At 40.3% G+C, this 22712-nt stretch overlaps 1 protein-coding gene across 3 annotated transcripts in view; it reads left to right on the forward strand.

The window, feature by feature from the left end:
* TMCC1 (transmembrane and coiled-coil domain family 1) overlaps positions 1-22712 on the forward strand; it is a 136136-nt gene that overhangs the window by 99544 nt on the left and 13880 nt on the right. For 2 of the 3 annotated variants that reach the window (XM_081318642.1, XM_081318643.1), the window contains one exon: positions 10091-11022. In XM_081318642.1, the coding sequence (XP_081174768.1) occupies positions 10091-11022 (932 nt within the window). Of the gene's footprint in view, positions 1-4076; positions 4371-10090; positions 11023-22712 lie in introns of all 3 variants that reach the window. The other variant, XM_081318644.1, reaches the window with a different exon arrangement.

Genomic DNA, 22712 nt, shown 5'->3' on the forward strand with positions numbered 1-22712 from the left:
TGCCTACAGAATTTGCTTGTTCTCCCCCTCCCTCACTTCCATACAGTAGAGAGATTGGGAAAATAATTTTAAAAAATACTAAAATGTGTGCATAGCTCCCAGCCCCAGATTGTCATCCTAGTTGTATTGCTTTTGATGTGTAGAAGAACAAATAGCTTACTCTCTTGAAATCCCTTTGACTCCAGTTTTTCTGCTCTGCAAAATTGGTGGCTACAGAGGAAAAATCACAGGTCAAGCACAGGACAATATGTACTGCCTGCAGTGGTGAGGATATGACTGAGAGACACTGTGAAGGTCATAAATGAGTTATAAAGATCTTTTTTTCAGTTCCCCCCTACACACACACTTTTACTTCAAATCATATCCCTCATACAAGCATAAAACAGCTGTTATCATTGTATTTGTTGAAGAACCTTCACATCATTTTCCAATTCATTGCATAAAAGTCAGGTTTGTATAAGTCAGGGTTAACATAAACCCTGTGTCCTGCCATACATGTAAATATAAAAACCATTTCATGCATGACTGTTACTCCTTCGTCCATGTTCAATTCAGGAATTTTTCAGCCCAAGGCAGACCGGGACATCTTCCTTCCATGAGTAGAATTATGTTTACCTATTGGTTGCACTAGTATCAGATTGTGCTTTTGAGTATGCATTTTGATTGTTTGCATCCCATCTTTATTATTTTTACAAATAACTCAAAATAACCCAAAGGTGCTTTTTCAGGAAACAACTGGACTTTCTTGTTTTTCTTTGAAGACAAGCCTGTCTAAAGACAGTTCTCCCTAAGTTTGTGCAGTATGTGCAATTTTCCACCAGAGGGAAGAACACTTTAGACCAGGTGTACACACAGGCATACACAGCAATCCCCCTCCCCCACCTGGGTACATCCAACCATCTTTCACTCCTGTTGTGCCCGAATTATATCCCTCTCGGGAAGAGAACCCAGCCAGTCACGAAAATGATTAAAATCTGGCCAGAGGGTACTCTCAGTCAGCTGCAGGGCTGCTTTGAAACCACTGAGTGGAGTGTATTTGAATATCAAGACCTAAATGTATACACCGATGCCGTACTCTCTTATACTAAAGTGTGCACCGATAGTGTGACAACGGAAAAGTGCATTAGAGTCTACAGGAACCCTGGATGACTGTAGAGGTACGGACACTTCTGAGAGCCCGGGATTCTGCCTTTAAGGCAGGGGACAGGGGATACATACAGAGAGGCCAGGGCAAATCTTAGAAGAGGCATTAAGATGGCGAAACAACAATATAAACATAAGGTGGAGAACCACCTAGCAGATAACCCGAAGCAAGTGTGGCAGAGACTGCAGCAGCTAACCAACCATAAGGGCAATACGAGGAACACGGTTAATGCCGATCCCTCATTGGTAGAGGAGTTGAATATCTTCTTCGCTCACTGCGAGGTGAAAAGACCAGACCCCGTAGCCTCTGCTGGCCGGCCTTCAGCCTTCTGATTCTCAGCTACTCACCCTGTATGAACATCAAGTGAAAGCTGTATTGAAGGCTGTGAATCCCAGCAAAGCTGCAGGCCCAGATGGGGTGCTGGGGATAGTGGTTAAGAATTGTGCCGATCAATTAGCAGGGGTCCTGACAAGGATCTTTAACATCTCCTTGCAAACGGCCTGTGTGCCATCATGCTTGAAAGCAGCCACCATTGTCCCAGTCCCGAATTAAACAGCAATTAATTGCCTAAACGACTACACACCTATTGCATTAACGTGTGTACTGATGAAATGCTTTGAAAGACTGGTTTTCCAACATCTTAGGACATGCCTCCCACCGGACTTTGACAAACATCAGTTTGCCTACAGGGGGAATAGGTCGACAGACGATGATGCCATAGCTACTGATTTACATTCTGTAGCAAGCCATCTGGAGAAACCTGGAAGCTATGTCAGGAGGCTTTTTGTTGACTATAGCTTGGCTTTCAACACTATTCTGCCAAGGATCCTTATTGAAAAGCTGACTGACTTAAAATGTCCCCCCCCCCCTCCATCTGTGATTGGATTAAAGAGTTTCTGAGGGACTGGCTACAAACAGTGAGGTTCAGGTCTTGTTTCATCCACCTCCCTGAAGCTTTGCAGTGGCTCGCTACAGGGCTGCGTGCTTAGTCCCTACCTGTGCTCACTGTACACATATGATTATGTATCGTCCGACCCATCCACTGTGATCATTAAGTTTGCAGATGATACCACTGTAGTGGGTCTTATTACAGGTGGAGACGAAACAGTGTACGGGGGGGAGGTACAAAAACTATTCTCATGGTGTCTAGAGAACAACTTGCACCTGAACATCAGCAAGACAGAGGAGATGGTGCTAGGAAGAAAAGAGAGGAACCTGTCCCACTTTACATCGGGGGGGCTGTGTGGAGAGAGTTTCCTCCTTTAAATTCCTGGGAGTCTACCTTTGTGAAGATCTTACCTGGAAAATCAACACAACCCAGGTGGCCAGAAAGACCCAACAGAGACTCCACTTCCTCAGGGTCTTGCGAAAGAACAGGGTAGAACAACGAATGATGACCTTCTTTTACCGGTCTATAGAAAGCGTTCTCTTACACTGTATTGTGGTGTGGTATGTTGGCTTGACAGCCATGGATAGAAAGATACTACAGAGGGTGGTGAGCACAGCACAAAACATCGTGGGCTGTCCCCTGATACCACTGGATGACATCGCCAGGGCCCGCTGCCTACCATCAGGTAGGAGATACAGAAGTATAGCCAGCCACACCAACAGGCTGAAGAACAGTTTCAATCCATGGGCTGTCAGGCTTTATTCAATTGAATTGAATAAACCTTCTGAATGGGAAATAACTACATGTGTGATAGACTTGCGGGGCCGGCACATTGTGGAATTAGCTCACATGGTATAACAAGATGGTGGGTTTGCTGTCACTGTGAGTTGTGGGGGGGGCACGAAGGGAGGCTCAGCCAATCTCATTGTACACATGTTGTACTTTGATAATAAAGGTTGATCGATTGATCGGTTTCACTTCTCATTCAAAAAGCTTCTTCAGCTCTGACTGGATGGTGGGGAATGGAAGGATTTATACTCCTTGCAGACAGCTGGCCATTTGCATTCTTTTAGAGAGACATTGAGGCCACCTGGAGGTTTATCTGTGTCATCAGAGTCACCTGAGTAGTGCAAATGGGTGTGAAACCTTCTTGGAGTTGCTGAAAGGACTGTGTTGTAGACTGGAGATAGATGTTGTATCCCTCCCCCTCAGTTGAGAGAGAGCTGTTCAATTTTGACATAGATGGCGTCTTTGACCCTCTTTCAATCCAGCAGTCCTCTCTGTCCAAAATGTGAACTTTGCTGTCTTCGAAAGAGTGGCCTTTGTCTTTTAAATGCGGGTGGACTGCTGAATCTTGTCCTGATGGGTTATGTTGTGGCATGTGTTTATGAAGTGGTTGTTTTGTTTCTCCATTGTACAGATCTGCGCATGGCTTACTGCATTTTACTGCATATATTACATTGCTAGGTTTAGGTTGGGGTGTTTTATCCTTGGGGTGGACAAGCTTCTGCCTTAGTGTATTCATGGGTTTGAAGTGTGCATATATGTTGTGTTGGCTGAAGATCCTCCTGAGCTGTTCCAATATTCCTGCAACCTATGGAATGACAATATTGCTTCATTTATTATTGAGCACCTGCTGGGTCTTTTGGGGGATTTGATGAAGTCCCACTTGGGATAGCTACATGGTCTGAGGGCTTCCTCGATGTGTTTTAGTTCTTTTTCTTTCCTATTTTTGCTGGTTGGCGGACCTTCAGTTCAGTGGCGTAGGAGGGTTCTGATAACTCCCGTTTTTTGCTCCATGGGATGGTCAGAATCAAAATGTAAATATTGATCCATGTGAGTGGGTTTTCTTTAAACTTCAGTGTTAAGGCTCCTGTCTTCCGTAATGTGTACTGCACAGTTCATGAAGGCCAGACTATTTTCCTTAACATCTCCCCATGTGAATTTAATGTACCTGTCTACAGAGTTGATGTGTTTGGTGAAAGCTTCCAATTCCTGTGTTTTGATCTTGACCCAAGTATTGTCCACATTGTCTACTTTCAGCAGTTCCAAGAAGGCTCCACACCCATTTGCACTACTCAGGTGACCCTGACAACACAGATAAACCTCTAGGTGGCCTCAATGACTCTCTTAAAAATGTAAATGACCAGCTGTCTGCAAGGAGTATAAATCCTTCCATTCCTCTGCAAGGAGTATAAATCCATCCAGTCAGAGCTGAAGAAACTTCTTGGATGAGAAGCAAAATATCTTCAAAGAAAAACAAGAAAGTCCAGTTGCCGCATAAAAAGCAACTTTGGGATAACTATGGCCTGGATGACTGAGAATCTCCATAAAAAAGTAACAAACATAACCAACATATCTTCCTCCTCCTATTTTCCCCACAGCAACAACCCTGTGTGGAGGGTTGGGCTGAGAGAGATGACTGGCCCAAAAGTCACCAGCTGGCATTCATGGCAAACTTGCAGTCAAAAAACAAAATAAGTTTGCTTATTCCGTTGGCATCAGTTTCTTTGGAAAGCTGTCTCCACTGTAGAAGATATGTGCTAACTTAATAGCCTCCTTTAAAATATTCTAAGTAGTTGTAATAGTTACAATTTCATTACAATATATTTAAGATAAACTATACAGATCTGATTAGTTTGACTATGTATCCCCATTCTTTTGTTCCTTTTCAAGGTAAGAATGTAGAAAAGGTGTGAGAAATATAAAATCAAAGAATAAAGCCATGAAATAACAAAAAAGAATTTGAGACATAACTAAAATTAATTTATATCACCACCATTCACTGTACCTGTTCTTCTTTCTCTTGACCTATTCCCTCTTGTTTCATACGTTTGACAATCGGATCCTCATTCATTATTTTCTGACAAAACCACGTGAACGTTCTTCTGTTGTATTGATCAGTTACATTTGTAACATTCATTCAAAAAACGTTCTTTCATTACCTTATCTCATTTTACCACACATATTTCTTAAGCATCCCATTTCCACTCTACCAGCCTGACATTCCCAATTGTCAGTTCTTATGAGGGAGGAAGTAGGGAGGGAAAATTACTAAATTTCAACTAAAATTAATTCTTTAAAAAAAACCTATGTATTCATCAGTACAATTCTATCAGCATTTGAATGTTTTTAAATTTCTCCATCTTTGGTCCCATTTTTAATAATCATGTATTTGTATACAATCTTATGTATTTACTCTAGTGTTTCATTGTTAATATTTAACTGGCAATTGTACATTTCGTTCTTCCTTTCAAATGGGTTCCTTGATCTTTGATAGATTAATAATGTTCAAATACAAACAGTCTATCTAAGACATGTCAAACTCGCGATGTCACGTGACTTCACGCAACATATCGGGACAGTTTTGCCATTGCCAGCAATGGGGCGGGCGTGGCTTCCGGATGATGGGTCTGGCCCATGGGCCGGCAGTTTGACACCCCTGATCTAAGCTGTGAGCTTAGAAGCCATTGAGGCACAGTGGTTTATAAAATTTATTGGCCACCCATATTACCATAGGGTAACTCTGGGTGGCTTACAGTTACCTATAGTGTTAAAACATAAAATGTTTAAATCAGAAATTAAAACAAAGATACATGGGGAGGGTGGAGGAAGTGGGGGGAGGTGAGATCTGTTATTACTCAATCAACCACTTCCATTGCGCTGTTCCCCTACTGGGGCCCAAGCCAATTGGCAGAGCCATGTCTTTAAGCCCTTATGAAAAGATAGGAGAATTGGTGCCAACCTCACATCAGGGGGCAAGATATCCCAGACAGGAGCAACAGCAGGGAAGGTCCTCCTCCTGGGCCCCACCAGCCGGAATAATTGGGCTGACGGGACCAGCAACATGCCTCCTCTGCCAGCAAGAGTGGTACGAGCCAATCCCAGTGGGGTGAGACAGTCCCTCAAGTAACCTGGATCACTAAAACCTTGAACTGCAACCGGAAGCAGACTAGTAATCAATGCAGCTTGTGAAGCAGTGGTGTTACAAGGGCCATTCGTGCCCCCTCCCCCCAAAACTACCTGTGCTGCCGCAGTCTGCACCAGCTATAGCTTCTGAATGCTCTTCAAGGGTAGCCCCATGTAGAGTGCATTACAGTAGTCCAGCCATAAGATGGCTAGGGGCTGAGCACAGAGAGTCCTGATCCAGGAAAGCTCTCAACTGGCACACAACATGAAGTTGTGCAAAGGCTCTCCTAGCTACGACTGCCATCTGCTCCTCAAACAGGAGTTACAAGTCCAGGAGAACCCCCAAGTTGAAGAGTCAAAAGATGGCAAAGTCAGGGATCCCAGAGCTCTACATCCTCAAAGCCATTCGGTCTTGCCAGGGTTCAGTTAAAGCCTGTTGTCCCTCATCTAGGCTCCCACAGTCTCCAGGCACCACGGCAGCCACAGTATCACTTGGGTCACCAAGAGTGTAAATACTAAGTTGGGTGTCATCAGCATATAATATATACCTCAACCTGTGATGACGGATGATCTCACCCAGCAGTTTCATATAGATGTTAAAAAGAAGTGGAAAAGTACAGAGCCCTGCAGTACATCACAGTTACTGCTGTTGAGCCATGTACCTCCTCTGTTGGTTTTCTTCCTGTGAAAAACCTTACTTTTCTCACCATTGAATTGCATTTTGTTGGATATGCACAGTCTTCAAGTCTGTCAAATTTCTTCTGGATCTTGAGCCTGTCTTCTAAAATATTGACTGTTTCTTCCAGCTTGGTATTGCTTACATATTTGATGAGTTCCCCCTCTACGTTCTTCATCTAAATCATTTATGAGGATGTTGAAGAGTACTGGCCCTAAGACAATTGGCTTGTATTATATAAGACAAACATAGTAGTAGTGTATTCATTATAAACCATTCACTATTGATAAGTATAAAATATAAGATATATCATTTTCTTCTTAGTTTGTATTTTTAGTTTGAGGCTATCCTGTTTTTTAAAGTTTTGTGAATTGTATATGCAAAAAAAAAATGTGTGTGTGTGTGAGAGAGAGAGAGAAAGATTTCTAAAAGAAATAACCTGGTCTTTACAGGGTATGTATGTATATTTTCCTATTGAGATCATCCCCTTTGAAATGATACATATCACCAGCAATAGTTATACATCTGTGCAAGTTAATGTTTACTTTAAAAAATGTTGCCCATTCTCAATATAATATATTCACTCAATTCTGACATTCGTAAACGCAGTCTCATTGATACAACTTAATTCAATATCACCTGTACCGAGCAATTTGGAATAATTGTACAGTCTAGGGATACTGGCAGGTAGCACTTTTTCTAAAAGAAGCATAGCACCTGTCTCTAATTATACTTGTTGCAACCTCTAAAAACTTTGACCCTCTTCTTCTACAATGGTAGCCTCCAGAAAAATGTGTTCTCTGAGATTGTCCTTGAGAATGAACAGGAAATTCAGCGGACTTAGTGGCACATCTAGTTTGCAAGTTGGGCAGCCATGTAAATTGATGAAATAAAGAAACAAAACTGAATTGGAGTGGCTTGTGATTGGTTTAGCCCAGGGGTTGGCAACCTTGGCTCTTTTATGACTCGTGGGCTTCAACTCCCAGAATTCCTGAGCCAGCCACTTTAGTTCTGGGAGTTGAAGTCCACGAGTCATAAAAGAGCCAAGGTTGCCTACCCCTGGTTTAGCCATATCAAGACTCTTCATCTTTTGCCAGGGAGTTCTTTCAAATCTCCAGAATCTTCAATTCCATGCAGTCGAAAGATCTGGCAGCTTAAAACTGTATTTTACTGTTGCTCTGCCATCCTTCCAGCCCAGGCAAGTGATCCCCATGCTGGGAGACGGCAGGTGAAAAGGGATAACCAGCTGTTTTCCCACCAGGTTCAGTCCCACAGATCACCTGTAGCAGGATTAGAAAGGGCGGGCCTTTGAAAGAGCCAGCTCTCCCAGACCAAGCCTAACAGGTGAAGAAGGAGAACCAGCTTTTCTTCTCCAGGTTGCCAGGTAGGAAACTGGTAGTTAGGAAAGAACCAGACTTTTTTTTTCTTCTCTTACTCCCAGCTGTCCCTGTGTTGGCAACCTGCTTATTGATCTCCTTGTGAACTCGAATACCATTTGACCATTATTGGGGTGTACCATTTGGTAACAGATAACGGTATTGGTCTCCCATTCCTCAATGCCTGTCAGCTGAACTAGTCCCTATTTACAAAGCCTTAGGAAATCCTTCATAAATCTTTCACGTGAGTAGGCGTCCTGCCATTGTTTCTTAGAACAGGGGTGGATAGATTCTAGCATTTCCATTATGTCAATCTTTTGTAGATTTAATATTCCCTTCCTGGGATCTTCCTAGCTAACTAAAATGGCACGGTTATGTTTTCCCTCAAGCCATCATTTTCTATATTTGTGCATGCATTTTCTCTTTTATTCCCCTCTCTAAATCATTTCTATTTGAATAATTAGCTTAAAACAGCCCTTATTAATCTCAGTTTCTGCCTTATCTCATGTGCAGACTTGTTGAAGGCATAGTGTAGTGAAATTTTCCCTATTTAAATTCAATCCGTTTTTACTAATGGAGCATGTAACCTCACAAGCATTCAGACTTGTATAGTTACTCAGAGCTTAATTTGTCCAGTCTCTTAATTTTTGGCACATACACAGACACGCAAGTACATACGTGTTTGCTTCGGCTAGCAAGTAGGAGGTTGTGATTCCTGTTCTCAGGACAAATTACTACTGTAGTTCTTGAAACTTCTGAACAATTAAATGTGAAAAGAAATTAGCATTTCTCTTCAACAGACTCTGCTTTTTGTTTAAAAAGGCTGTTCTGGATCATTCTTTCCACTAGGACCTGGATAGGCCTTTTCCCTTTGAAAACATTTGGGGTTAATATGGATACTCCACATTGATGAACCTTTACAGCTTTCATTTTATTTAGGCAGCTTTGTTTTTTTAAGGGAGAAGGAGGAAGAGAGCTTTTATATTCATAAAGGACTGGCTTGTAATGAAGTCATGTTGCTATTTTTCAAGTTCCGTGTCTGGGGAGGAGCTGCAGAGTAATTAAATGATTCACCAGTTTCTGTAGTGAGCTGCCTTCCTTGAAACTTAGTTTTATAACTTTCAGGCATCATAGGTGGATGAGCTTTCAGCAGAGCAGTTGTAGGCATGTTGGTGCTTTGTCCAAGTCATGCATTGGGAGCAAGTCTTGCGACTCAGGAAAGCCAAGGTAGGCTAGAAAAGTAAGAATGATTTCTTTGCTAGAAAATAGATAAGGAAATTACGTTTTACTTACATGTATGAATTTTTAAGACGTTTACTGGTTAAGAACATCTACTAAAACCAGTTTTTATGACTATTTCCAATGCAGAATTTAAAATTTGTGTATGCACCTTTACTTTGGAAAACACATATAAATTGCGTGGAAATTTTATTCTTGCCATAAACTGAAAATTTTTAACTCTGTAAGCTACCTATAAGAGAGTATATCATGTATACTCTCCGAAACTGATTTGTTACACCTGAGATAGGTATCTTGGTACTTTCCAAATGTTTGGAATCAATTCATATCCCAGCTAGTGTAGCCGGTGGCAAAAGATATTGGGTGTTGTAGTCTACAACATTTGGAAGATAATACATTGTCTATCTCTGCTTTACACTGTTTTTGAACTCTCCTTTCAGTTTTTACCATTTCCACAGGAATCCTAGCTGAAGTGACTAAGGTGTGTTTCTAAACAATCTTTTGTTGAATTGTGGCTCCTAATGTGTTATTACAGTAGGGCACATAGCAAGCAATCATAATTGTATATTTATAAGGGATTGTGACATACATGGTTTAAGTTTAACTGATAGACCTAATTGTTTTGAAACTTAAGTTTACTCTATTCACTCTGTTCACAAAACAAAAATGTATGACAGAGTACTATGTAATGTCTATCCATATTTCTTTTATCATTTTCTTTATGGATGCTAACAGCCCTATTGAAATTTGGTGACTTTTTCACTTGGCTTTTTAAGATACCCGATTTGTTTGCATTTTTTATGACATTGCCATTATCAAATTAGACTTTCATGTTCATTTTTTAATTCTTTTTCCAGATCGAACGATTAGATGTAAGTAGCCTAGCACAAACAACTAACGCAGTGGCATCAAGCACAGACTGCAATATCAATGCAGATTCTGTTGATGGAACACCAGATCCACAACGCACAAAAGTGGCCATCACTCATCTGCAGCAGAAAATACTGAAGCTCACAGAGCAAATCAAAATAGAGCAAACAGCCCGGGATGACAATGTAGCCGAATACCTGAAATTAGCCAATAATGCTGACAAGCAGCAGAGTGCCCGGATTAAGCAGGTGTTTGAGAAAAAGAACCAGAAATCATCCCAGACAATCCTCCAGCTGCAGAAGAAGCTAGAGCACTATCATCGGAAGCTGCGGGAGATTGAACAGAATGGTATTCATCGACAGCCCAAAGATGTCTTGAGGGACATGCACCAGGGGCTAAAAGATGTAGGCGCAAAAGTCACTGGCTTCAGTGAAGGAGTAGTAGATAGCGTTAAAGGTGGACTTTCCAGCTTTTCCCAGGCAACTCATTCGGCAGCTGGAGCCGTTGCTTCTAAACCTCGGGAAATCGCCTCGCTCATTCGAAACAAGTTTGGAAGTGCCGACAACATTGCTAATCTGAAGGATGCTTTGGAAGAAAGTCAAGAAGACGGGACTGGAGGAAAGACGTTAGGTGTTCATAACTTTCAGTCGAGCCCAAAATATGGCAGTGAGGAAGATTGTTCCAGTGCTACATCGGGCTCAGTGGGAGCCAATAGCACTGCGGGAGTCCAGTTGGGAGCACCAAGCTCCAGAACAAACACTCTGGACATGCAAAGCTCAGGGTTTGATGCGATACTGCATGAGATTCAAGAGCTCAGAGAGGTTCAGGTACGACTGGAGGAATCCTTTGAAGATCTCAAAGTTCACTACCAGCGAGATTACTCCTTGATAATGCAGGCTCTACAGGAAGAAAGATACCGGTGAGCACTATGGCAGTCCAGTCTTTCATTGATACTACTAATATTGAGGCACATTCATAATTGTTTGGATGCCAGCACTCATTTACGATTGATAATCTTGGGGGCAGTAAACTTAACAATTCATTTGATTTATATGAATATATTTATTTCTGGCTTAAATTAAGTTTCCTCCCTTCCAAATCAGCATGTCTGTCTTCTTGTCATAACTTTTTTCAGTTCTGTGAATGTCTACACTAATTTTTAAAGTTGAGGTGGCTCTGGACTATAGTTTCAGAATAGTCCCATAGTCCTAATCTTGTTGGATGATGAATGTTTAAGCACTGCCCTTTTGATTACAGTGTTCATAAATTACAGTAAGTGAATATGTTGCAGAAAAATACCTTGTAAAATTAATTAGCATTAACACTGAGTTTGAAAAGTAGTTGTCAGACAGTGTAGTATTGCTAGTGCTGGCTTATTATGCTTCCAAGCATTCCAAAAAGTATGTTTCTCTAAAAATACATCCTAACTCCAGTCACACATAATGTTGAAGTATAATTTGTTTTGCATTAGAAACAAAACTGTAATGCAAGATAAATATTGGTATAGTTTTACGTAATCTAGAAAGTAGTTAGATCAGGCTTCTTGGGAAGAAATAGATTATATTGTTGTGATGTTGATAGAAATCTAAATTTTGATATTTTGTCAGTTCTTCCTTGTAGCTCCAAAGGTTGTGGTTATGAGTCTTGAGACAATCCTGTTGCCATTAACAGATCTTGAAGCAAAGAATGTAAATAGTTATACTCAGTGTTGTTGTTGTAACTTTAAAATTAGGCTATAATCTCACTGTACATAATTGTATTTTATTGTTATCCTTAAATATCAAGAAATAGTTTAATATGGTTAAATTAGCATGTCTAAAATGGCAGTCTTGAATTGATAACATTTGGGATTGGAGAAAGTATAGAGACAATATATTTAAGAACTGAAAATACTAATCTTACTACAACTTATGCAGATATTAATCATTTATAATATCAATACATCTGTTATTTAACCTTCAAAGTGGAGTTGCAGCCTTAAATTGTTTTTTATATTTTTAAAAACTCTTTAGCAGTTTGGGAAAATATGCACTTTGATAAATACGAAAAGAATTATACAGCCAAAGGTACAATTGCATGCTGTCAGATAAATATGAAACATATTTGAATTGACAGAAAACATTTAATTAGAAGACTTTATTTGAAAAATACAGAATCAGAAAGGGGAGACAAATAATTAGAAGATAGCAAATGAGAGAAGATGAAATTTTTTTTTCTTTGAACATGGAAAAATGATTATTTCCTTTCACTCAATAGAAGCATCAATCTTTGGGGATAAAGTTTTCCATAACTTTATTTTTATACACACACACACACACACACACACACACACACACACGATATGCCATGTAGCCATTTGTTCTGATATCCTCTGAGCTGAGAAATTTAAATCTCTGAGAGCAGAATGGAGAGTTGCAGATCTCTGTCGAACAGAGATTTTTTACATCATCACTCACTAAGGAGTTTTTAATTAAACATTCTACCACTTTCATGGAAAGACTTGTGATATTTTTAAAATAAGGTAAAGGTAAAGGTTCCCCCGCACATGTGTGCTAGTCATTTCCGACTAGGGGGCGGTGCTCATCTCCGTTTCAAAGCCGAAGAGCCAGCACTTGTCCGAGGATGTCTCCGTGGTCATGTGGCTGGCATGAGTAGATGCCAAAGGGACATGGAATACTGTTACCTTCCCACCGTAGTGGTCCCTATTTTTCTACTTGCATTTTTACATGCTTTCGAACTGCTAGGTTGGCAGAAGCTGGGACGAGTAACAAGCGCTCACTCTTTATGCAGCACTCGGGATTTGACCCACCAAACTGCCGACCTTCTGATCGACAAGCTCAGCGTCCTATTATTTAAATAGTATAAATTATAATTTTCTTTACCATTTTTCCCAAGTCCCTTGACAATTGGATCTTTTGCACAAATCCCCATTCCCCCAAAGAATTGCAGATAAATCAAGAACATTATATTAACAAATTTCATATTAGCTAATATTGAAATAAAATGAAAAGCAGTATGCGTGAGCCTGCAAATAAAACCACTGTTGGAAATCCAATTAGCAGTCACATTTTTCTTCTCATTCTACTATACCAGCCAAATAAGTCTACCGAAAGGTCAGACTTCTGTTGAGGATTTTTTTCCCCTCCCCCTTAATAAGAGCATTTGTTTATTTTATATCAACTTGGTTTATCATTCTCTATTTCTCTGCGGCTATTTTTGTGATTGGTCCTTTCGCGGTTTGTGTTCACTAGAACATGATATTCCTAGAGTTGTCTTTCCCGTTTCCTCCTCCACACTTTTTTCAGGATGAAATTATTTCATAAGCCCTCTGTTGTAATGTAACAAATAGTTAAAGCTTAAGCAAAAGCTCTGCTGATTTTCTATTGGACATTTGATATGGCCTCATTGTTGAGAGAGAGTAGCCACACCTTTCTCTTTGGAAATCCAGTTCTGTATTCATCCCTGTTCTTTTTACAATGGCAGGCTTATCAGCACAATCAGATTCCAAAACGCACTGTTGCTTATCAGCTTTTAGAGCTGTAGCAGATGTTTGTTTGATAAAAAGGTTCTTTCTGTACTTTCAGGACAGTCTCCCTTGAAATTGTTCATGACACAATAGCTTTTCTATACAAAGTGAATGAGAAATTCACGTAACTAAAGATGTACTTAGTTGTTTTGTTCTCACTTTACTTCACATACTGCGTGTATCGACTGAAATTGTACATTTAGTTTGCCTTTTTGGCAGATTGTAATTCCCTGGACTCGCATTTCATGGAGTTCAGTCATAGCCCATTAAGAAAGCTTTGCAATAAATTCTTCGGCATTCTTTTCATTGTTGCTATGTGGATACATAGACAAAAGTTTTGTTCAGCTATAATCTTACTTCTTATTATACAGATTAAAAGTGTCCTTGGTACATTGAGCTTTTAGAATAGTTGGATGTTCAAGATTGCAGCCTCTGTTTCCAGCTTATTATTATGCGCAAGCATTATTTGCCATGTTTTTTTAATTAAAAAAAAATCTGGTTATGATTGATGCCTGAAACTGGTGGTGCAAGACAACTAGTTGTAAAGTATTTTGATGATATGTTCCCATTGATTTGCTGTCTTAAGTATCTGTCTGATGGCAAGGGAACTATTTGAATGATGGGAACGGTTGAAAAGTCAAAATAGCCAGGTTAACAAATTTTTAAAGCTTTAAAGGTTATGTCCTATGTTCTGAATTTAGTCCAAAAATATTGGCAATAGTACAGTGAGGGGAAAAACTATTTCGTCCCTTGCTGATTTTGTATGTTTTCCCACTAACAAAGAAATGATCGGTCTATAATTTTAATGGTTGGTTTATTTTAACAGTGAGCGACAGAATAATAACAAAATAATCCAAAAAATGCATTTCAAAAAAGTTATAAATTGCTTTGTAACTCACCTCATGGAGTTTCAGTGATCATGAGAAGGGTGAGGAATCAGCCCAGAACTACACAGGAGAATCTTGTCAATGATCTCAAAGCAGCTGGAACCATAGTCACCAAGAAAACAATTGGTAACACACTATGCCGGGAAGGACTGAAATCCTGCAGCACCTGCAAGGTCCCCCTGCTCAAGAAAGCACATGTACAGGCCTATCTGAAGTTTGCCAATGGAACATCTGAATGATTCCGAGAACTGGGTGAAAGTGTTGTGGTCAGATGAGACTAAAATTGAGCTCTTTGGCATCAACTCAACTCGCCATGTTTGGAGGAGGAGGAATGCTGCCTATGTCCCCAAGAACACCATCCCCACCGTCAAACATGGAGGTGGAAACATCATGCTTTGGGATTGTTTTTCTACTAAGGGGACAGGACAACTTCACTGCATCAAAGGGATGATGGATGGGGCCATGTACCGTCAAATGTTGAGTGAGAACATCCTTCCTTCAGCCAAGGCATTGAAAATGAGTCGTGGATGGGTATTCCAGCATGCCAGTGACCCAAAATATACAGCCAAGGCAACAAAGGAGTGGCTCAAGAAGAAGCACATTAAGGTCCTGGAGTGGCCAAGACAGTCTCCAGACCTTAATCCCATGGAAAATCTATGGAAGGAGCTGAAGGTTCGAGCTGCCAAATGTCAGTCTTGAAACCTTAATGATTTGGAGAGGATCTGCAAAGAGGAGTGGGACAAAATCCCTCCTGAGATGTGTGCAAACCTGGTGGCCAACTACAAGAAACATCTGACCTCTATGATTGATAATAAGGGTTTTGCCACCAAGTACTAAGTCATGTTTTGTGAAGGGGTGAAATACTTATTACTCATTAAAATGCAAATCAATTTATAACTTTTTTGAAATGTGTTTTTCTGGATTTTTTTTGTTTTTGTTGTTATCTCACTGTTAAAATAAACCTACCATTAAAATTATAGACTGATCATTTCTTTGTCAGTGGGCAAACGCACAAAATCAGCAGGGGATCAGATATTTTTTTCCCTCACTGTAGATGATCAAGATGTTGTTTGGTTTCTGGTAGATGCTAGTTGCTGCTGAGTAATCAAGGTCAGGGCCCTTAATCTGTGTGATGCCTCAGGACAATGTTCTTACCCCTTTTGTTTAAATCTACATGAGGCTGCTGGATGAGGATATCCATTCATCAGGTATTATTAGTATGCTTATGGTATTAAATTGCATGTCTTATCTTGAACCACCCAAATGATGCTGTCAAATTTTTATCCCATCTGGATGAGGAGGAATGGTTTCAGGCTCAACCCCTGCACAGTTGAATGGTTCAGCAGCAGCCCCTCAGTCCTGGAATTTTTAGTTTTGGACGGGATAACCTTTAGTCTTGGATGTGGTAGCATTTCCTCTTTCAGTATTGGTATACAACTTGGAGGAGTTTCTGAACTCACAGGTCATCTCGTGTACCTGTTCTACATTTCCTCAGCCAGGGAGCCCTCTAAATAGTTACTCATATCCTAATCGTCCCACATGTTTGGTTATTGCAGTGCATATTTATGGGGATATCCTGGAAGCCATGAGGTCAGTGATGGGCAATGTATAATATACCCATGTAATATCATTACTTTCAGGTGCAATTCAAGGTTCTGACAGAAGATATATAATTATGTTCAGGTAGACCTAATAACCGCCTCAGGCAACAACCTTTTGCAGGTACAACCGTGTTGAAAAAGTAACTTTCCAACCAATGTCTGCATTTATGATTGTCACAGCATCTATCTCAGTCACATGTTTACCATTATAGTCAATTAGTATGCATTGTCCTATGCTTGACCCATTTTTCTCTCCCTCCCCTCACCCATCTTGCAGGGCAGATTGCCTAAACAAGATATCTCTTGCTGAATTGCTTGCTCCACACCACAATGCATCTCTAAAAAGTGCTAACCACAAGTTAACAGGCTCGGTTCTATAAACTAGATTGAAGCTAGCTGGTAGTTGCTGCCCGTAACTGACAAGACTTACATCTCCAGCTTTTGTTTGCCTTCTAAGGGATTTGGGGATCAGAGAGAGAAGCAGGCTAGGCAAACAGATGGTGCCAGGACATTCCTTTTGATGTGTATTTCACACTGTGCCTGCTTATTCTCTTGTAATCCCTCCCTCTTGAGTGAATGCAAATACAGACCTTAGTTTACACTTTGCTAATTATCCCAGCACATAGGTGAGCATTCCAAAGCATTATACTTACTGACTGTGTCAGTTAAAGATCAGATTGCAGGTCCCAATTGTGCTTGCTAAAGGAGGACTACCTGTGTGACAAAGAGAGGTTTTTCTTTTCTCACAGTATTAGAACGTGGAGCCCTCCACTGAAATCAAAATTAAAGGAGCTATTTATTTATCAATGCAAAATTAAATTATGGAATTTGCTATCAGTATGGTAATATTCTCCTATTGTAATGGTGTTAAAAAGTTCTTTCAATCTCTGTTAATACTAATGGCTTTATATTATCCTCTGAATCCCAGGGAAGAGCATATGCTAAATGCCAATTGTTGTTCGGCAAAAGTAAAACAGGACTTACCGTCCTTGGGTTCTATTTGTCAATTTTTTGATTGGTGACTTACATCATAATGTTGTTGTTAGCCGCGACCCTATGGACAACGTTCCTCCAGGCCGTCCTGTCCTCTACCATCTTCTGGAGTCCATTTAAGCTCACGCTTACTGCTTCAGTGTCTCCATCCAGCCACCTCATTCTCTGTCGTCCCTTTCTTCTATTGCCCTTGATCTTTCCCAGCATTAGGCTCTTCTCCAGTGAGTCCTTCTTTCTCATCAGGTGGCCAAAGTATTTGAGTTTCAGCTTCAGGATCTGGCCTTCTAAAGAGCAGTCAGGGTTGATCTCTAGGACTGACCGGTTTGATCGCCTTGCAGTCCAAGGGACTCGCAGGAGTCTTCTCCAGCACCACAGTTCAAAGGCCTCAATTCTTTGGCACTCAGCCTTTTTTATGGTCCAACTTTCACTGCCATACATTGACCATAGCCATGACTATATGCACCATAGCCTTGACTATACGCACTTTTGTTGACAGGGTGATATCTCTGCTTTTTAGTGTGCTGTCTAGATTTGCCATGGCTTTCCTCCCGAGGAGCAAGCGTCTTTTAATTTCTTGGCTACAGTCCCCATCTGCAGTGATCTTGGAGCCCAGGAAAATAAAATCTGTCACTACCTCCATTTCTTCCCCATCTATTTGCCAGGAATTGAGAGGGCCGGATGCCATGATCTTGGTTTTCTTAATGTTAAGTTTCAATCCAAGTTTTGCACTCTCCTTCTTCACCCGCAACAAGAGGCTCTTTAGTTCCTCTTCACTTTCTGCCATAATGTCAATATTATTACATCATAATATTGTGGACTAAAATGGTTTTAGGCCTTCCCCAGCAGGGCTCTTATATTTTTATCTTTTGTAATCCTTAGAATTTTTAATAACCTTGTAACTCAATATTTTCCCCTTGGACAGATTTTAAATTGGTAAAGATTTAGAAAATAAATGTTATGCTTGCGTGTATATTTTGTCTTCCAGGTGAGAGATGTCACATCATTTGTAAAAAAAATAAAACGACAATATTGCTGCATTTTGCTAACCTCAATGCTTGTGTGCAGAAAACTAAGAGGTTTCTCTAAATTTTTCATCCATGAAAAGTTTTACTATTTCAGCAGAAAACATGCCTTCCTTTTCCCACAGCAAAAGGAGAGGTGAGGTGAGCAGAGTTGAGCAGAAATCTCACATTTGCTTTCTAATGAGGATAGTGCATCCCTCATACACTGGAGACTATTCCTTGTACTGTACACAACAGAAACACACAGGATTTAATTATATTGGGAGAAGGAATCCAGGAAGCCTCTGCTACCTCTAGGCAGGGCTCTCCAAACTTGGCAACTTTAAGACTTGTGGAGGTCAACTCCCAGAATTCCCCAGCCAGCATGGGTGGCTAAGGAATTTTGGGAGTTGAAGTCTACAAGTCTTAAAGTTGCCAAGTTTGGAGACCCCCTGCTCTAGAGATAACCAGCTCAGTGAAATGGGGATATATAATCCCATTAGAACACATCTATTGATTGTGACCACCATTGGAAAAACTGTAATTAACCCAGAGACTTAGATGTTTTTAAATCTAGAATATGGAAAGTAGATCCTGGTACACTTCATATTCTTCCTGTTTACGGGATATAAGGAACAGCATATTGGCCCGCCAAGTAGCCTCCAAAGTAGAGATTCTGCAACCGTCATAAACATGGGTCAGTTACCAAGCATCCGAATTTCAGTCACATAATGATAGGGATACTGCAATGGTTGTTAAGTGTGAAAAAAGGCATAGGTCACTTTTTCAGTGCCATTACGGTCACTTAAATGAACTGTTGTAAGTAGAGGAAACCTGTATACACAGGGAAGTGAAGATATAGATTTAACTATGAATGAAAAAGGCAAAAACGTATGTTGAAGATTATGAATTGGCATCTTCTATGTTGTGGGTGTGTACAGAAAGGAATCAGTAGATTGGCAGTAGTTATATGTTGAATAGAGATAATGGAGGAAACAAAAGCAGAGACAACTCTGCAACATTCTGAATAAATCTAATCCAAGGAAGCTGAATGGGGGAGTAGGAATAAGGCAGAAAGACACAAAAAACATGATTGGTCTGTTTGGAAACTCCAAAAATGTCAAGTTGGCAAGTAACTGCTTAAAAGACACTGTTTGTTTTGGATATGTGATTTAATTGTTTTATTTATAAATACAGTGAATGACTACAAATACAAAAGGGTGACTGATTTGATTTTTGTATAATTAAAGAATTGACAAAACATAAAGGGGTGATGAATTATTCCATTTATTTATTTATTTTGGAAAAACAGACTTGAAATAAGACAAAAGTAGTAAAAGAAGTAAGAACGCAAGGTCAGAAATTATGAGGCAATGACAGTGAGAGAAAAAACTGTGAGAACTGTATTAAGAAAAGGATGCAAATTGTAGCCAGCGAGAGCAAGGAATTGATCAGATTAAAAGAAGCAGAGAAAATGTGGAGAATCTAAATTGCTTTAGAAGTAGGTGAAGAGCTTTGAAACTGAAATGAGGGAACGCTGAAAGGAATATTTTAAAGATTTGTACAGGAATGATAATGATAGGTTGAAGAGTAGAATTCAAGAAGTATTAGTGTCTAGACTCTAGAACGTAGCTGATAAATATTGTAAGAATCTTGAAAAATGGCAAGATTTCAGTTACAGATTATGTAGTTGGAGAAAACTTAAAATATGGGTTGTTTCAACACATTTGTGTAGATTGCATCTGAATTTGAGCATTGGACGAATGCTATTATTGCTCGCGTGTATAAAGTGAATACAAAATTAAAAAGGGATTTGTTTCTTAAATGTGCCTAGGCAATGTTTGGCAAATTTCTAATTGAAAGGGTGTGACAATGAGCAAAATTTGGGAAATGAAATGTAGCTTTATGGCAAGTCAGGGACGCCTGTGGACAGATTTTCGCTCCTCAGCAGGTCATTAAGAAATACGGGGGGGGGGGGGGGGGAAGAATATCAGAAAGTAAATAGGCTGGAATTATGGAATGTTTAGCAGTAAAAAGAGGTTGAAGATTAGTTACTGTGTTCAACAAGGGTAGTACATGATGGAAGTAAAGCAAGAATAAAAAATAAAGGGGATGCTTAACAAATGGTTCAGCACTGAGCATGAGATAAGGCAAGGATATCAGATGGCCTTTTGGTTTTAAGTAACACATGTTTATCTTGTTAGAGATGTGCTACTGGGTGTGTGGATTTTTGTATCCAGATTATGCTTTGTTCTTGGTTGAAACATAAATAATTTCCAGTGAAAGATACATGATTCAGTGAAGAGTAATAATCTGAAAATTGATGTAGCAACAAAATACATTCTGACAGGGGAAATTCGGCGAATATTTCATCAGTGCAAGGACACTAACTCACATAGATGAATTTGTGTACTTTGATAGAATCTTTACCTCAAGCTAGAACAATTTAAAAAGGTGAAAATGTTACCAGAAAGATAGCAGATGAATACAGTAGTCTTTGACTTATGACCATAATTGAGCCCAAAATTTCTGTTTCGAAACAAGACAGTTGTTAAGAGAATTTTGCTCCATTTTACGACCTGTCTTGCCACAGTGAATTGCAGTTGTTAAGTTAGCAACCTGGTTGTTAAGTGAATCTGGCTTCCCCATTGACTTTGCTTGTCAGAAGGTCACAAGAGGTGATCACATGACCCCAGGACACGGCAACCGTCACAAATATGAGTCAGTTGCCAACATCTGAATTTTGATCACATGACCGTGGGGACGCTGCGACCGTCACAAGTGTGAAATACAGTCACAACTCGCTTTTTTCAGTGCTGTTGTAACTTCGGTCACTAAATGAACTGTTGTAACTTGAAGAGTACCAATATTATAGTGTGTTATGAGGAATTAATATTCCTGAATGAAGCCAAAATGACAGTTAATACAGTTTCACTTTGTTATATGGTACTGACAAAGTACCATAAACAGTTTGTGAATGTTGTCAGGCTTCTTATAGGCCAGGGGTAGGCAACCTTGGCTCTTTTATGACTCGTGGACTTCAACTCCCAGAATTCCCGAGCATAGCTGACTCGAGAATTCTGGGAGTTGAAGTTCACGAGTCATAAAAGAGCCAAGGTTGCCTACACCTGTTAAATATAGGCTATTCTGAAACCAGTTTCAAGAGGCATCTCTACTACTAAACTAAGAAGCAGTATGAAAGAGTGACTACCAAATATCAGCATGAAGTTCTACGCTTGTGTCTCTTTTTTGACTCGCCTGCATTTTATAGCGGACCAAAAGGACCTCTTTTTGTGTGAGGGAAGGCCAGTTTCATTTTGTCCCTTGTTTGGGCATTGACTAGAACTGGTACCAAGCCTCACAGATGTGATGGATTAATTTACAAGGCTAGAAAGTTTGAAGAAGTGTAATGAATGCTGTTGGAGTAAACTACTTTTAACTATGCTTCCTTATGTCTTTTAATTTCTTTTCCATTATTATTTCTTCCTCTTTTTCTTCACTCCGCATTTACCCCAAAGCACCTCAGCATGAAGGCATGCGTGTTGGCTCTAGAAAGCTTGGAGGGTCACGATGCATTCCCAGCTTTCTTGAGAGGCGGCCAATTAGCAATAGCACTAGCACTTAGATTTGTATACCGCTTCATAGTACTTGACAGCCCTCTCTAAGCGGTTTACAGAGTCAGCATGTTGCCCCCAACAAACATTTTACCGACCTCTGGCAGTGAGCAGTAAGTTAGCCTATAACCGTGGTGGCAAACCTATGGCACGGGTGCCACAGGTGGCACGCAGAGCCCTCTCTGTGGGCACCCGCACCGTCGCCCCAGTCCTAGGCCTTCAGCTGGGTTTTATAAAACCTTTTCGCCATGTGCCAAAAAAAAAAGGTTCAATCAATTTCAACTTCTCGCAGGGAAAAAAAAGATCTCACAAAATTGGAATTGATTGATTAAACTTTTTAGTCCCACCCAGTCTGCCGTTACCACTGCAGCCATGCCCAGCCAATTAGCCACACCCACCCAATGGGCTATACATGCCCAATGGGCCACACCCACACGGCCCCCGACAATACATAAGTGGGTTTGGGGGGTTGCAGTTTGGGCACTCGGTCTCTAAAAGGTTCGCCATCACTGGCCTATAATACTGCATTCTAATCACTGCACCACCATGCCTCCTGTCCAACTATGTGATGAGGGAGCTGCAGCTTGCAAACATTGAAGAGTATCTGATTAGAGTCAAAGAATGTTAAGTAGGCAAGATTAAAACTGCTGAGGAAACCCTAGGTGCCTGCTTATTATATCATTGTAGTTGCGCCTAGTGCATGTGATTACATTTATTGCATGTGTCACTGGGTTCATGTGCGACATGTGAACAACAGCAATTCAATTACATCCTCCTGCATCAAACAACATGCTGCTTCAGACACCTGACGTATTCTTGCTGCTCTTCTAAAAATAAGACGCAAAGAAAAAGCTCTCTCACTCGCTCACTCCCACGTTACAGAACTGAATATGTTTCTTCACTTAGCAGCAGTTTGGATGAAAGGTTTATTAAGACATTTTTCCAGTGCCATTGGAGCATTTCCCCTAATCAGAGGCTTGTGTGCAA

Source organism: Vipera berus, assembly GCF_964194415.1.
Source record: "Vipera berus genome assembly, chromosome: 2".
In the NCBI taxonomy this organism is placed as follows: domain Eukaryota; kingdom Metazoa; phylum Chordata; class Lepidosauria; order Squamata; family Viperidae; genus Vipera; species Vipera berus.